The sequence below is a fragment of the Ptychodera flava genome (genome assembly GCF_041260155.1).
Source record: "Ptychodera flava strain L36383 chromosome 3 unlocalized genomic scaffold, AS_Pfla_20210202 Scaffold_25__1_contigs__length_14229661_pilon, whole genome shotgun sequence".
In the NCBI taxonomy this organism is placed as follows: domain Eukaryota; kingdom Metazoa; phylum Hemichordata; class Enteropneusta; family Ptychoderidae; genus Ptychodera; species Ptychodera flava.
The window spans coordinates 13,152,495-13,168,722 of record NW_027248279.1 but is presented as its reverse complement, the minus strand read 5'-3'; the positions used below and the strand labels follow the sequence as shown (position 1 = coordinate 13,168,722).

The 16,228-nt window shown below is 35.4% G+C and overlaps 1 protein-coding gene across 1 annotated transcript; it reads right to left on the bottom strand.

Annotated features, from left to right (window-relative positions):
* Positions 1–3,276: 3,276 nt before the first annotated feature.
* Positions 3,277–15,340, bottom strand: LOC139125614 (uncharacterized). The gene is made up of 8 exons (XM_070691710.1): positions 15,119–15,340; positions 8,451–9,749; positions 7,463–7,973; positions 7,032–7,219; positions 6,206–6,281; positions 5,333–5,587; positions 4,017–4,703; positions 3,277–3,365 (listed from the first exon to the last, which is right to left on the bottom strand). The coding sequence occupies exons 3-7, from the start codon at positions 7,662–7,664 to the stop codon at positions 4,282–4,284; spliced, it is 1,143 nt and encodes a 380-aa protein (XP_070547811.1). The 5' UTR covers positions 7,665–7,973; positions 8,451–9,749; positions 15,119–15,340; the 3' UTR covers positions 3,277–3,365; positions 4,017–4,281.
* Positions 15,341–16,228: the final 888 nt, after the last annotated feature.

Genomic DNA, 16,228 nt, shown 5'->3' with positions numbered 1-16,228 from the left:
GAAGTTGCAAACATCTGGCAAAGGTTCAAATTTGCACATAAATGCAATATATAATGAAACAGGTGAGGCATTTTCAGTTCATATCTGGTTATCTAGTTTTCAAGAAGTGAACTGACTGTATAGTCCTTGTTCACTGATTTCCAATAAGGGAACAAATTCAGTACAATATTAGTGACTAGCACTAGTAAAAGCAGTTGGTCTTTTATCACATTCAATATTTGTCAGTTACAAGTCATTTTCATGTCAAGGAATGCATACACATTCTTCACTTTGACCATTTGACACCAAACTTTGCTGCAATTCTGCTGTTGTCTGTGGCAGTGAGGGGACTATGAACAGTGCCCCCAGCGGTGAAATACATATAATATTTTGTTTTTCTGTAATAGATCCATGGCCATTCTATTCCTGGTGGTTCTATACTGTTAACAGAAATCATTTCATTCCACCAATCATCAATCATTTAATAATGCATTGAATTTGTACAGCAAAGACAATAGAGGACTATGCAGCCATAATATGAATGAAGAATGGTCAGAATCAATAAAATATACTTTAACTTCTTAATGGCTAGCTTTTTCTTTTTCATTGGAGGACACTACCCCTGTGAAGTGCAATGTTCATCAAAACAGGAGGTCAAACTATACTTCCTTGCCAGTTTCACTAATTTTGCAAACATAGCTATGGACTAAGTAACATTTTAAGTTTTACTTTGACTTCATGTTATTTTTGTTTTAGTCACACATATAACTACCAATATCGTTATTCTAAGAAAGTGCCTCATACTTTCCTGTTTAGTTTTTACCCACAATTACCTTGCTACTTTAACTATGATTGATAATTAATTTGTAGTTTCACACATTGCCTTAAAGAGATATCTTTTTCACTGAATCCAAAAGCTACTTTACTGAAATTTTTGTTTGGATGTACAATGGAAATCAGAGATTACAAAATATTGAACATCATTGTTGAGACAGAAAGATATTCATTTACTCAGATATGTCTATTGCCTCATTGCACAACACCACATTGTACTTGTAAGTTGTACACATTTTCAACTTTCAACATTATGTTTACTTTTTGCAGTTCATCACAAACTTGTCATGGGGAGAGAAAGTTTTTCATGTTATAGCAAATCAGATGAAGTTCTAGTTTGAAAACTGAAAGGTAAGCAAAAAGTATTCACTCACTGTGCCTGTATGATAATTAGGTGGAAGACTTGAAATTTTTGATCATATAGACTGGGGACTTTAAAATTTTTGAGGGTATTGAGGGGGATCTGAAAAAAAAGGAAGATTTCAATTGCGATTCCTCCAGCCCTAAATCCCCCACTAACCATTTTTTTTTGAACGCAGCTATATAAGGCTATAGGTGACTGGTAATTTGTTATTATTTACAGAAACTTAAGGAGTCTAGAAATATAGTACCATTCTCTACTTTATAGTTGGCTGTTTGAAAATAATAAGGACAATGGAGTTCAGCAAAATATTGGTGAAAGGTTTCTGAGATGCTGCACATAATGCAGTTTCAGTAAAGATCATCAGTATCAAAAGTCTCACAATCCAATTGCTACATTTGCATAAATTTGAGGCATTCCACTGAGTATGTTAAGATAATATGTCATTCACGCTAGACTTTGTCCATCTAAACATACAGAATGTAACTTCAGTATGATTATTGATAGCCGCATTCTGTCTCAACTTTTTATTTTGTGGCCATAGTGATCACCTGATAAATGATTGAACTGAATAACAGATCACTTCCAAGTTTTAACTGGTGATGTTGTACTGGAATAGCTGAATGAAGTCATTCAGATCATTCTGAGTACTTCAGGACAAAGAAACATTCTCATAACAGAGATTTATGTTTCATAAATTTATAAACAGTATCCTGCTAGCAGAATTCAAGCACAAGTAAAATCATACAACATTGCAGTTCTTTCAGCTGAATGGTTTTTTCCTTTTTTCTGAAATATGTCATTGATTTAGGTGTCATTACATGTACAACAGCATTTCACTGAAGCACTGGTTCCTTAGAGGGCAAATAATCTAAAGTTTGACGCTGTTTCTCTATCTAGTTGATTTTAATGTCACCCATAGTCTCTTGTTCATCTCTTGAAAGCATGTCTAGATACACAGACCTGGGCCTTTTAGACTAATTAAGGATGAACATTTAATGAGGTGATATGATACCAGTAAACTTGAGTTACACATCAACATATCATTAAATAGTGTAAACGGGCTACAATTTGCCCCGTAGCTAAATTCCTATAATTATGATAATTTGGCTTTAAGATGGTATTGTGATACTGCTTCCCCAAGTACTGGAATATAATGCTTTTCAAGGGTAGATATTAGCATACTTTTATATCTTTCATATTGTGATATTTGGATGAACTTGGCAGATATGAAATACCCTTGATCATTATGGTTTGTTCACAGATGAAGATTCTAATGGCAAGCTATGAGAACATCACATTATTCGCTACAAGACATTAACTTTACAATGGAAAGACTTGGACCTATTCTTGATTGTGTTTACAGTCAACGTCAAGTTGAATGAGCAGCCTGACATGTTTTCAAGTTTTACTCAATCAAAGTAAAAATTACCATTTCTGTGGTAATGTATACTTGGTTATGATTGAATGATAATGGACTTGAGTTACAGGTGACAAAATAAACATGAGAAAAAAAATTTCTTTGTATATTTTGAAGTGATTAGGTGTGATATCATAGAAATGACAGTAAGTTCATCTCGAGTTTACATTTCTTAAAAGTCTTTGATGTAGAAAACATCTGATACTTGTACATTGATTTTGATTGCATGATACTCCTTGATGATGCAAAGCATTGATTAAGACTGATTAAAGCAAATTTCTGTTTCAAAATATCAGAATATCTGTGATGTAATTTTGTCCCCTTCAACTTCAAGGTCAGCTTATTAGTCAGTCATAGTACAAATATTTATGCCATTGGAATTGCTATATTAGACATTGTGCTCAGAAAACTTTGATGAATATCTTGTCAGTTGATAATAATGAATGCATTCATATCCTTTGAAACAAATATGTTGCAATTCACAACAGAATGTACAATCAATTCCAAGAAAAATTGTTAAGATAGGGATAAGATATCCCCCTCCTCCATCCAACCAACTGTAATTAGCAAAGTCTTATCTATGAACTCGCCCACCTTGCTAAATGACATACATACTTTTTTAGCCTAAAAATACACAGTATATCTTTACAAACAAACAATCACTCAGACTTGTCCAACTCTTACCTCCATGTTTACCCTGAACTGACTGTTTCTCACCAATGTAGTGTGTACCACCAATAGGCTTTGGTTCAACACTGGAAGAAGTTTCCTCTGAAACAAAAAATGCTGTATGGTGATTCTGACATAGCAGAAGCCCTTTTGTCTGTTGGTTTCATTTCAGATTCTGGTGATGCTGATTCAAGGTTATATCACATGCATGAGTGTATTAATGCATAGAAATGAATGAAAGACAAAGGTATATCAATCATATGATATATAGTCTGCACTATGATTGGTGTTCTCTGATTTAGAATATTGAGAACAACAGTTTACATTTGTAATACTGTTCTTCTTTTCTTAGTCTCCTCAATTGGCAGCATCAGTGAGGTAGAGAAGAGAAAATACAATCTCAGCTGGTTTATAATGGTGTTACATTTAGTGGCTTTTTATGCAAAATATATCCTAGGTCAGATTATATTATTAGATTGATATAAAGATTTGGTCTTTGACTAAAGCAAGCTCACTAATATTGTTCTAATGTAAACTCTGCTTTTCCATCTCTGCTTAATATATTGAAATTTAACCATCAATGCATTTCACATGTAGACTAGTAATGTTTAATTAATGCAGCATGTTTGTGGTTGTATATATGGCAATCATCGTGGTTGCCTGTGGGAATATGCAAAGTTGATATCTAGAGTGTATACAATGATATCACATATCTTTCCATCTAACTCATTGACACCATACTCATCACCTTACCTGCTGATATGGCTTCTGATATCTGTTCCAGAGTCTTCTCAGGCAATGATGGTGTACATGTACTCTTATCTACTCTGGAATCTCACTTTGTTTACCTTTGGATTCTAATTCTTTAATTCTCACAAGCTGACTGGCTAATTTTTCATCTGCCCTCACAAGCTCAGTTTGCTGTATTTTGTTCATATCTTGTACATTTTCGAGTTGTTGCTCTAGGTTACTTTTTCCTGCATTGCTATGGTAAGCTTATTTTGAATTTGCCTTGAACCTAATGTAGCTTTTGTACATGCTGTTTCTGCACTTTGAAGTTTTTCTTTTCTGTCTTCAACAGACCCTGTACAATTTCTACTTCCTGCTTAGCATGTTTCAGTTGCAACTCTAGATTTTTCTTTTCTTGCACAGCTTGGTCCTGTGCTGTATTTTCACTCTCTAGCTGCCTTACCCTATTTTCTACTGTTGATAAATTTCCCATTAATTTAGTGATTTCGTCTTCCCTATATTTCAGTACAAGTTTTAATGCTTCATGCCAATCTGTCTGATCTAATTCTGATAACCTTTGACCTTTCTGATCTACCAGCGTGTGACTGACTTTATGTGGAATTAAACTCCTAGCACTCAGACTATAGGGTTTAGCTGATGATTTGATGCACAGTGGTGCTTTGCCATGTTTGAGAAATTGATCTGCGAGACCTGCAAAAAGAAGACATGGATATGGTCAATGATGTGTGTAAAATAACATTAAAGCCCCACTGGCTGTATCTTTTACCATTATTGTAATGATTCTGCGTTCAAGCTAAAATAATTAAGTTTGTGAGAATGTACTAATTAAGATGTATGTGTACACTTATTGTTAACTACCCACATGGACTGTATATACAATTTTCATCAAGATATTTTGCCCAGACATTAAATTGCATCCCATGCGGAAAAGCGAAACCCGTTATCGTGCATATCTATCCTGAAATCTTCATATAAACTGCACAGAGTAGTCCAATGCAATGCATAGGGGTGAATGTTTTCAACTGTGACATTGTATAGTATGTTTCCTTTGCAATATTACTGATTTTTAAAAATGGAGGGAAATCTACCGTTTAAATGTTAACTTCTTGTCAAATTTTTCACAAAGAACGGTTCCCTAATGCAGTAACAGCTACTCAGAGGGTAGAATTCAGAGACAACCAGGAGAGAAAGGAAGATGTTTTGAGGTCAACAAATTTCAAGAGTTCCAGCTAGTGGGGCTTTAATCCTAACAAGTCAATTTAAGAGGTAGAAAGTGGATTGCCACCTTTCAAATATCTTACAGAGTCAGGATACCTTACCATACAAATCATGTATCTCACAGTCAGTGTCAGTGACAAAGAACTCTCTAACTCCCAGCACTGATAAGATCTCCTGTCTGGTGGATAGGATGTGTTGAATCTTCTCTGTCATCTTAACCATGAATTGTATGAAGTCCCACTGATCTCCTCTCAGTGCTGTGTAGTTGTCAACATTGAATATGGTAGGTAGGTACATCTCAGCTGATGGAAGGAAGCTTTGGTCCTTGTCAGTTTTGAAAGCAAGTAGCTTTGTATCTGTAAAAGATGAAGAAACGTTTGAAACAAAATCAAACAAGTCACCACTTTGTCGATCTAACTCAGGCGTTCAAGCTTTCTTTCACATTCTGTCTAATAGGATGTTGCCCCCCAATATTCAGCATATCCGGATAATTAATGATTTCAAAAATTCTGAATTTTGAAATCTAGGGATAAGTAATTCGATTTTGTCTGTTCTGAAGATCGATTCTGTACGCTCAATATGGTATCTGTTATATTTTATATTCACCTTCTGTCTACCTTTGATGAGTGAGGTCAGGAACTTTCTTATGTAATAAATATTTTTGAAAGCCATAGAGAGCAATCACTGAAGCCAAAAACATGACAGTCTTTTTTGTGCATGTAAAATAGCGCTGATACTTAAAACTCTTGCAAGTGTTCAGGATGGGCATTGCAAACATATCTGACCATCACCGGATAGCTTACCAGAATAAATTTTATGTAGCTGGAATAAGATTGATTATACCTAAAGCTTTTCTATTTACCATTCACATTGAAGTTTGATATTATCAATAAACAACTACATGAAGTGAAAGTATTATTTCATCAGTAAATGTTCAAAAACAGAAATGTTGAAGAAACAGTATGTTGTCTGACCTTTAATATCAGGTATGCCACCAGCCTTGAGCACTCCATCTTCAAAGTTTGATTTCTGGCCACCTTCGTCTCCATACTTAATAATAGAAAGAGAGTTTTAGTGCAATTTTGAAACAATAATACATTTGTCAACAAGAATCAACTTATCCAAATGATGTTAAAGTGACTTTTAAGGATTAGCTATCGAATAACATGAATGTAATGTATTTTTCGAGCATTTGAGATGATGTTATCAAAGTTACTATAGTAACTTCGTATGATGTGCTTTCTAATCTAACAAAATTAACCCTAAATAAAGGAAAATATTATTAAAGAGGACGACACTTCTTTATCGTAATTTAAAACTTTTGATGACGTTTTTCACTTTATTAAAGTCAACATTAATGTCTTGTTCTACTCCCAAAAACATGTTGATTGATATACAGAATATTTAGCTTGTCAACTCATCCTATACATGTGTAAACTGTGTTGCTATTTTCACTAGTGAATTCAAGTCCGGACTAGAATTCTAATATCAACGAAAAGTGTATTTTACACATATATATGCTACGTTAACAAGCTAAATAGAAGTATTTGTAACATTCTGTTGGGAGTAGAATAAGAATGGGCCATTGACATACAAAATAAAAACAAATGACAAATTAACGGAAACTGACAGAACTGGCCTTTTAATATTGTTGCGCAGCCAAATATTGTTTATGAAATTAATAATTTATGTATTGATATATTGTATACATACACATAGACTTGTTTTATTAAGGTGACAAATTACCATTCGAAATGTTTAATGATAAGCGCAACAATAATATAATACTGTATTACTGACCTTTTCCTCAACAACACTGTCCTTTGTAATGATAGCAATGCCTGAAGCCATGCCCACACCCCCTTTTTTCATTGCTTCAGATTTTGTCAGCTGGACTGAATGTCCATTGCAATCACCACCATCATCTGGCATCTTCCTCTTAACACCTGGCTGAGCAGACTGCCCATCAAATCTATGTAGTCCATTTCCTATTGAATAAAAATGATATTTGACGATAAGCTATTTGTTTTGGCTCTGGAACTTTATAATGAAGTTTTCCTTCAACCACTTTGAATGTCTTAAGAATAATTAAATTACACATCAACAAAGAAACAAAGGAAGAATTGTGAAGAATATAGGTATTTACGCAAAAGTGCTGCGTTGAACTGCATTTTAGATTTGTTCATTCAGAGTTTTAACAGAAATTCACACTGCTGCAATTTGCAACTTACGTTTACAGAAAAAGTGGTCAATGGCATCAAACTGTTCCTGGTCATAGGTGACTTTGAGTTTCAATGGAATGTTGAATCTCTTAGCCAGCTCTCTCATCTCGTCAGTTATCAGCAATGGTTCAAATGCCTTTGCAAATCTACCATTGTGACAGGATGACTTGAATCTGTAGAGGTAAATTATGCCTAGGAAGTTGACCGCCATTCCGATTGAGCGAACAGATACATTGTTGACATTGTGCACCCCAAACTGTTGGCCTTGTATAGGTCTGCTTATTTCCTTGCTGTCACCATTTACTATTATTTGGACGTTTTCTTCGAAAAGCTTTTCACATTTGTGTACGACATCATCTATTTCCTGTAGGTTTTCTTTATTGTCGAAATAATGGGGTCATCAAGTGGATGTTGCTGTAACAGCAGGTCAACTGATCTTCCAGCTTTTTTCTCTGCAGTCTAAGCTTTTTTCTCTGCAGTCTAAAGTTCTTGACATCCAAAACTATTTTTACATCAAGATCTAATTCAACGAAAATGAAAGCAAACAGTATTGTCAATGCTCAATCAATAGTTTCTCTTTTACTGTAACACGAATGGAACTAATTTGGAATAACTGGATCTTCATATCTTTAAAATTTCTCAAAAATATTAGTTTTCCTCTGACTGAAATTAACAATATTACACACTACTCATAGAAAAAAGTGCATAACTTAAAAAGAAAGCAGATGAGTTTACATTTGCTGATGAAAAAAACAAACATTACTTTACTATCCAATTATCCCAAATTAGTTCCAATCGTTTTCAATGTAACACATGATGCATATTTTTGAACTTGGCAGTACTTAGTGATGGTTCGAATGTGCTTTGGACGTTTAGTATGAAAGAGGTTTGGTATTTTTTGCAAGGCATTTCTTATATTCAGTTGTACATTTTATCATATATCAGGGGGGAGGCATGATACACTATATTACATTTATCTTGCTATATTTAACCTTACCTTCTGAGGGTGTTGACTCTTCTGAAAACAAAGCAGCTACTCTTGCATAGCTCGCTGCAACGTTTTGACTTTTGATGAACTCATCCTTCAACTTCTTAGCATGCTGGTATGCCACAGGAGTACTTTCGACTGCTGTCATTATTTTTTATCCCACCCTTCGTCACCATCGACCGCACTGTGATTACCATTCTCATGGAAGAAGTCATTAATGTAGTAACCAAGTTGAGATTTGCCATTTAGGAAGGTTGGCACACCCACTGCTATACTTTCTAAGCCAAAAAATCCATAGTCCATTTTACATTGCGGAAGAAGACACATATGACACTGGCGCAACATGGATATTAAACCATTAATGGAACAATCTGCGATGGTTTTTACTGTGACTGAAGCACTCCCAAGTTTTGTGTACACGTATCTCTTTACATTCTCAGCGTATTGTTCCGCGACACCAGCTATATTCCATGTGATATTTCTGATTTCAGTTCCTCTGAGGCTGGATGCAATTCCATCAACAGCTGCTGCTACTCCGTCATACTCATTCAGTGCTTCCTTGATGTTGGAGTGTATTTCACCATAGGATAGTATTAGGAGTTGTTTTATGTCCTCTGGTTCCGTCACTTGCTGTTGGTTGTACATTTCTGCAGTCTTTGGTAAGAGTAATAAGTGTGATATTGTTTTTTCATGTGCCCTGTATGCATTCCCGAAGTAATCATACATGCTGGGACCGATGGACACCATTGCATCTGCTTCACCTGCTATTCTAAGCATATTGTCTTCTAGCTTTCTTTGATCTCTTATTGGCACGTTTGTTCGAAGATCAGGATGAAGTGCGTTGATTTGGTAAAGCTTGGCGTCAGGAAACAGAGTCTTACGGATGTTAGCAGCAACGTCAGCAGTAAATGGGGCATAACCAACGACGAATTTGACGTTGTCAAGTTGCTGCAAATCTGTGTAGTAATTTGTATGACAATACAGCCAGCGAATATTAATTGGGTCATTTTTCTCATCAAGGTACGCAATTCGTTTACCTGGTATCAAAGTTATGCCAGCTTTCCGTGCATCTTTGACCTGTGCTTCACTAACATTGATATCAAGCACGGTAGCAAAACCTTCCAACGCTCCCCCTTGTCTTGAGTAGATATCTTTGAACAGATTTCTGTGAAATTCTGGGAGACCGTATTTTTCGGTATCCCAAGAATCAAAGATAACAAGTGCTTTTCCCTTGCCTTCTGTCGGTGTTGTATCTTGCCGCTGACTGTTGTTGCCCTCAGATGCAGCATTAGCAGCCATGGTGCTAAACTGAAAGTAAACAGAATTGAGACAACATCAAAGGGATTGTCAGAAAGGGGGTTGGAATTTAAACTTCTTTCCCATGGTGTACGCCTATATATAGTGATTCACACTGGCAGTAATTTAGCCAGTATTTTATATTAACCAATTCATATTGACCTAAATGTAAATCTATACTCACGATTTCAAAACCTCTTTGCTTATTTCAATATTAATGGGAAGCGGGGACTTGTAAGATGTAGAATTAACTAGTCCACTAATACTCGTAGAAATCTCCCTGAGCAACGATTCTTGATGATAAGGTTTTATATTTTCAAGGCTATAAAACACACCACTACTAACAGCGAACACAATCCTTAAAAGATTATTTTTGAATTATTGTAATATCTAAGATAAGGATATATAAGAAAATTGTCTTTCATTTTAATGATTGCAGGATGAACCAAAATATTATTTTATGTTGGCTTCCAAATTATATGAAACGTAATGGTGGGAAGGAAATCATCAGCGATTTGAGATTAAACCATCGCACAGAATGCACAGAAAACAAACATTGTCGAATGATTAGATGTCCGACTTAGAATATATGGTTCTAGCATTCAACATTCCATAAATTATTGGCAAATGTAGTATCTGAATATACAACTCATCGCTTGCTTCCAGGTAATTTCATGCACCTGTTTGGCGGACTTTGCCAAAACTAGCTATATAGTATGATACAATATTTAATACGAATGCTCACTGAACATAATTGTTCAGCGTTCTACACCAGCCATTGCTACAAATACGCTAGGGCAAGATTCGTCGCCAACAAACATAGCTGTAGTTAATAAATCATGGGTGTCCATTGAATAAAAGGTCACTGTTGATAACCTTGTAGATTTTCTTTCAGCAGTGCAGTAGAAATAAATTTTGGATGTATGGCTTGACGCCTAAAGGTAATAGTTCAAACGGACTGGTAACAAAGCTTGGTGGACAGCAGTTTTTATCCGGAATACTTAGTCACCATTCACTAGGTCATACCCTACAAAAGCTGTATCATTTGTTATAGGGATGCTTAGGACACGGCTTATCTTTCAACGTTCAACAGCCTTTGGATCAGCTTGAGTACTACCGCGGAAAGCAGAGCACAAAATTGGTACAGAAAGGGACCTTTGAAAAGAGTCTGATTCAAATCATGAATATGGTATGGAAAAGGCTAGGGATCTTGAAATTTAAAAACACGTTTACAATTAGGCCTATAGGGTGTAAAAAGCTCCAGGGCGACGCAATTTTGTACTTAAGTTTTCCACTCTTGCAAACTCCAACTAGATCATAATCATAACTAAACATATGAAATGTTAATACCTAGTTGTTTTCATTTTTCCCATTTTACAGTGTCAGACTAAAGGATGTTTTATCAGAGAAACTTTTTGTTTCGTCTTATTATCATAAACAACTTCAGACTACTGGTTAATCTCGCTTCAACATTACAGAGTACCACTGAGTGTGATTACACTAAAACCATACTTTTCCGAATATTTTGCCTTGGCGTTCAACCTTTGATTCACACAAAAACTACATCTGTTTGCGATGACATCGCAGTAAATAATTGAATATGCAGACTCTTTCTCAGGGTTCCTTCCTTTTAAGTTCATGCTTATTATTGTTATAGGCAGAGGTTTACATATATCTGTGAGGAATCTGAAATAGCTCTTGCAGAAATAATGGACTTTCAGAGATGTCAGAATCTTATTTATCGGCCAGTAATTCAGCAAAGCCGTTGAAATGAAAGGAGATTCAGTGCAACTACATGTAAATCTGTTGCAGAAATGACAAAATACCTATCCTTTTTCAACTTTGCAAACTGATAAAATTCCTTTTAATAAATGAACAAGTCCGACGTACTGTTATATGGATATCAATTATATGTCTGCACTCATTATATTTTACAGGTTTTCAAGTTCCTGAAAAAGCGTAATGCGTAAACAGAATCGGCAAACGGTCTGTGCGAGATCCTTGTGGCAAACAGTCCTTTTGAACTGTGCCATTGTAAATGAAAGCCTTGACATATATCGTTGACAAAGTGTCAATCTTCATGACAAGGTCATGACTGGTCAATCAAGAATAAAAAAGAATAAGAAAAGTGAATAACCATTTATCCCTGTCTAGGACAGTTTGAAATAGTCTGATTATAGATTGAACACAAAGATGTGCTGTTTAGCAATTGAATATTACGCTTTTGTCGGTTCAATATGTCGTTCTTAACTCTGAAAACAGCGTCTTGATTTCAGTACATGTAAAACTATATCTCCTCTCATCATCTCAGGGATGGTTTAACCACGCTATTTTCCTATATCGAATTAGGAACTTAATATCGCAACAAACTCAATAATCAAAACCATGCAGAAAAACTTTCACTGTCACGAATGCTTTAATTTAAGTGACCTGTTCTGTTAGCAAAATTTCATTCCTTCTCCGTCTGCTGCTGTATAATATTTGCCAATGACAATACACATGTGCGAGGGAGGTCAATATAAGTATTAGTACAAAAGTATTTTACTGTACTGATACTTGACTGTCCAAAGAAGTGTTCTGAAACAACTGCCATGACTGCTTATTTGATTGAGCTGACTCTGTTGCATTGACGAAGTTGGATACTGAGAAGCAATGGTACATGATAAACAAAAGTCGCAGATGATAACCCATTCTGTTTGCACTTCCAGCCCAGCAAAGATAAAGTTAAAATTAATGGCAGGACGCGGAGCTAGGTCAAAAGTAGCATTCATTGGGTCAAAGTTCACGAGGGCCACTGTCGATAAGGCCCGAGCAACAGGAGTTTGTTGATATAAGAAGTAATTTTGAAATATTAAGTGTCATTGCTTCAGAAAAAAAAACGTCAGCTTATAACGAAGCAAAATGCACTTAATAAGATAAGAGCGCTGCTATAAAGCAAACACTCAAAACACGGGAAAGTTATTTTTTTAACTGAATAGGAGGTGTACAGCTATGCTGATTTGAGCCGGCTACAAGGCCCCATATGAATTATGCATTGCTTATACTCTCCACACTCAAATATTGGAATCTAAGAGATTTTTAATATCAATTATTTCATTTTTATTATTTATGGGAAATTATACAAAAATACCTTATAGAATATTTGTTTTGTGATTAAAGAACAGCTAATCATATCGAACAGCTCCGGATCTTAAATCAAATGTTTGACATAAGTGTCATTGCTTCAAAAAAAAATCGGGTTAATAACGAGGCAAAATTCTTTGCAATGTTTAAATCGTAAACCCCCAAAATGTTCTTTTTCATTTGATAACAGTGCTGCTATAAAAAACATTCAAAACCAGGGAAAGTTATTTAATTGACATTTTAGTGTAACTCCACAATTTTTTACTACTAAAAAGGCATTTATAACTCTGTGATAGTAAAGACGATAGCAAAATCAATTGACTCGCCCGCAAAGTGGACTACTACCTAGGTCAAATACTTGCAAGTGACAAAGATTTTTTTGTACTCTACTAATGTTTGGCTGCCAAATGACTTGTTCTCAAGCAACAGTCATGACTACGTATTTGATTGGGCTAACTCTGTTGCATTGATGAAGTAAGATAAAGCATGAGTATATTATAAAGAAAATGTCGCAGATGAGAACCCATTATGTTTGCACTTCCAGCGAAGTAAAGATATAGTTAAAATATTTGGCAGGATGCAGAGCTGGGTCAAAGTTCACGAGGGCCACTGTACATAAGCCCCCAACAACAGAAGTTTACTGTTATAACGAAGTAATCATATCAAATAGCTTCGGATCTGAAACCAAATGTTGGACATAAGTGTCATTGCTTTAGAAAAAAACATCGGGTTTTTAATGTAGCATTCTTTGCAGTGTTTAAATCGTAAACACTAAAATACGTTCTTTTTCATTTGATAAGAGTGCTGCTACAGCAAACATTTAAAAAACGGACAAGTTATTTTATTAACATTTCTAAAAATGCATTGCATAGCCCTACTGCTTTTGAGCTGCAAGTGCCCATGTGGAATTATGCATACCTATATACTCCAAACATAGACATTGTAATCTCAGAGATTTTTAATATTAATTAATTCACTTTTTATTTTTTAGGGGAACGTCATATAAAAATACCTTGCAGAATTTTCGTTTTGTGCTTCAACAACAGCTTCTTGCTGCATTTTCTAAACTTATTTTTCAAAATGCTAAAACAGCTAGTATAAGTACAGCCATATAAGAAGCTAATGACAGGATGATGTAAACTTATTTTCAATTTATCAAAACAGCTAATATATGTAAAACTACATTGGAAGCGGATGATATAATATAGCATTGAATAATCAAGATTAATCTCAACGAAATGTATTTATAACTTTACACTTTTCAGAGTCTTTATTACAGACAAGCTAAAGGGTAAACAATGGCATCGATATCGATGATCAAGTTATCTACTGAAACATATTATTTCAACTCTGCTATTGGCAATTCTCATGATATTGTGTAATATTGTTCTCAATACTGTGACCAATAAATCTATACCAATTGTTATGCATTTTACATTTGGCAATAACTTTAATATTTCTCTGCTGGGAACGAGCATTTATTGAAATTTTGAGTAAAGTGAATCCTTTTCCGCCGTGTCGATCGTACAATACCAACAAGGAGGATGAATGAACGTTTATGGTAATACAAAGAGAAGCAATTTGGAAGAGGTTTATAAAATGGTAAACGTTGCTTTATGCCGTATGATTAATCAAAGCAAACTGTTAACATTTGTCGGTAACAGCCTTTATTCGTTAATTTTACAGTAATACGCGCCTAAAGGAAGACTTGCTCTAATTTTCCTCGAACTTTAAACCATTTTCTTTCGAAATCAAGAATAAAATTCTGAAGGGCAATGTGCAAACTTGGTGCCGCTAGACCGATATTGGCGATATTCCAAAATGGCCGCCGTCTCTGTCTTAACTCTATCGGGATTTTGAAACAAAACGATCCCACAAAAGCGGTAGATCAGAAAAGTGATTTTAACTTTGCAGAGTTTCGATATCTGTCCCAGAGCTGCACTCTACAGGCGATATGCATGTACTTCACCATATATGACGCATATTGGCATGACATCAATTGCAAAAAAATTCTGAGCTTGTTCTCTCTTAAAACAAGGGGAAATGAAGTATTCGTGAAAAAGTAAAATTCTTATCTTCTTCATTTCCCTGTCAGTAAGAAATATCTCTGTATCAGTTGATGCCAGATATCGTTAGTTTGAAAGGCGGAAATTTACAACCGACTTCAGAAGACGATGGTAAAGACGAAAGCAATATCAAAATGACAGAAAATTCCTACCTTGCTTAGAGGTGATATTTTGAAGACTGTGATTACATACCTCTCAAAATGACTTGTAGTGTTGAACTTGATGTAGTTATTTAAAACCAAATATCTGCCGTTATTTTGTCGTAGTACCTGGTATTTTATGAAAATCAATATGGCTGACCACCAAGCGGAACAATGCCCAATGTAAGTGTCGTAGGTGCGGTCATTGAACAAAGTCCATGCATACCTTAATGTTCTTTGCCTAGTCACCTGACGAACTCACGCCATGGTAACTGATAAGATGATTTTAGAGGTAAACGCACTTGTCTGACAGGTCGATCATGGCAAAATGAATTGGTGTAGTATACAGACCACCAATCAGACTGTAACTGCAAATAACTGATAATTTTCAGAAGCTGGACCAAAATTTTGGTGAGGGTGAAAGATATTTTACTTCATCCCAATTTTGTAGTATTTCAAGCAATATCTTTCGGAAATCATGGCTTCCCAGCAACAACATATAAACCTAAACGAAATGCGAGTATAGTGGTAGGCTTTGCCAGTAACACAGTCATGAAAATGCTTCCTTTTTACCCTATACTATTTTGAAAATTTTGATGCTTTGACTTTTGACTTGGGTCAAAGGTCATAAAGGTCTAAAATGGGGTCCGAAAATAACAGGATTTTAGGTCTAAAATGGGCCCTGGGCCTTTTACATGCGGCTACACATCCCTACCACTTCTCTGAACAAGTAATCCCCCGGGAGTACAGTTACATCTGACTTGTGCATGATAGGATTATCGAGTGTAGCAGCGCCACCAACCTTTGCATTTAATTATTCGGTTTGCATGGTCCACTTCATAACTATTATGCGTTTGATAACCAAATGACTTTACGAAAAAGTGAACAATGACAGTGATGCTGGGAACAAACTGAAATACAAAGTAAAAACGTTGCCCTATATGGAACTAGCTATTCCCGTCCTATCTCTAACAGTCAATGACTCTCATGTTTGTCGTTATGTAGCCAAAGTCCTTCTGTGTTCACTTCCCTTGCCTTGTAGATTAGTTCAACCCTCTGAAGGTTTCAGCCAGCAATGATTTGTTGAGAGTAAGTGGTCTAGATATAATCAAAGGATTTAGCAGCAAGTTACACTTTCGCTTTTGTCATAAATTCATGTTTC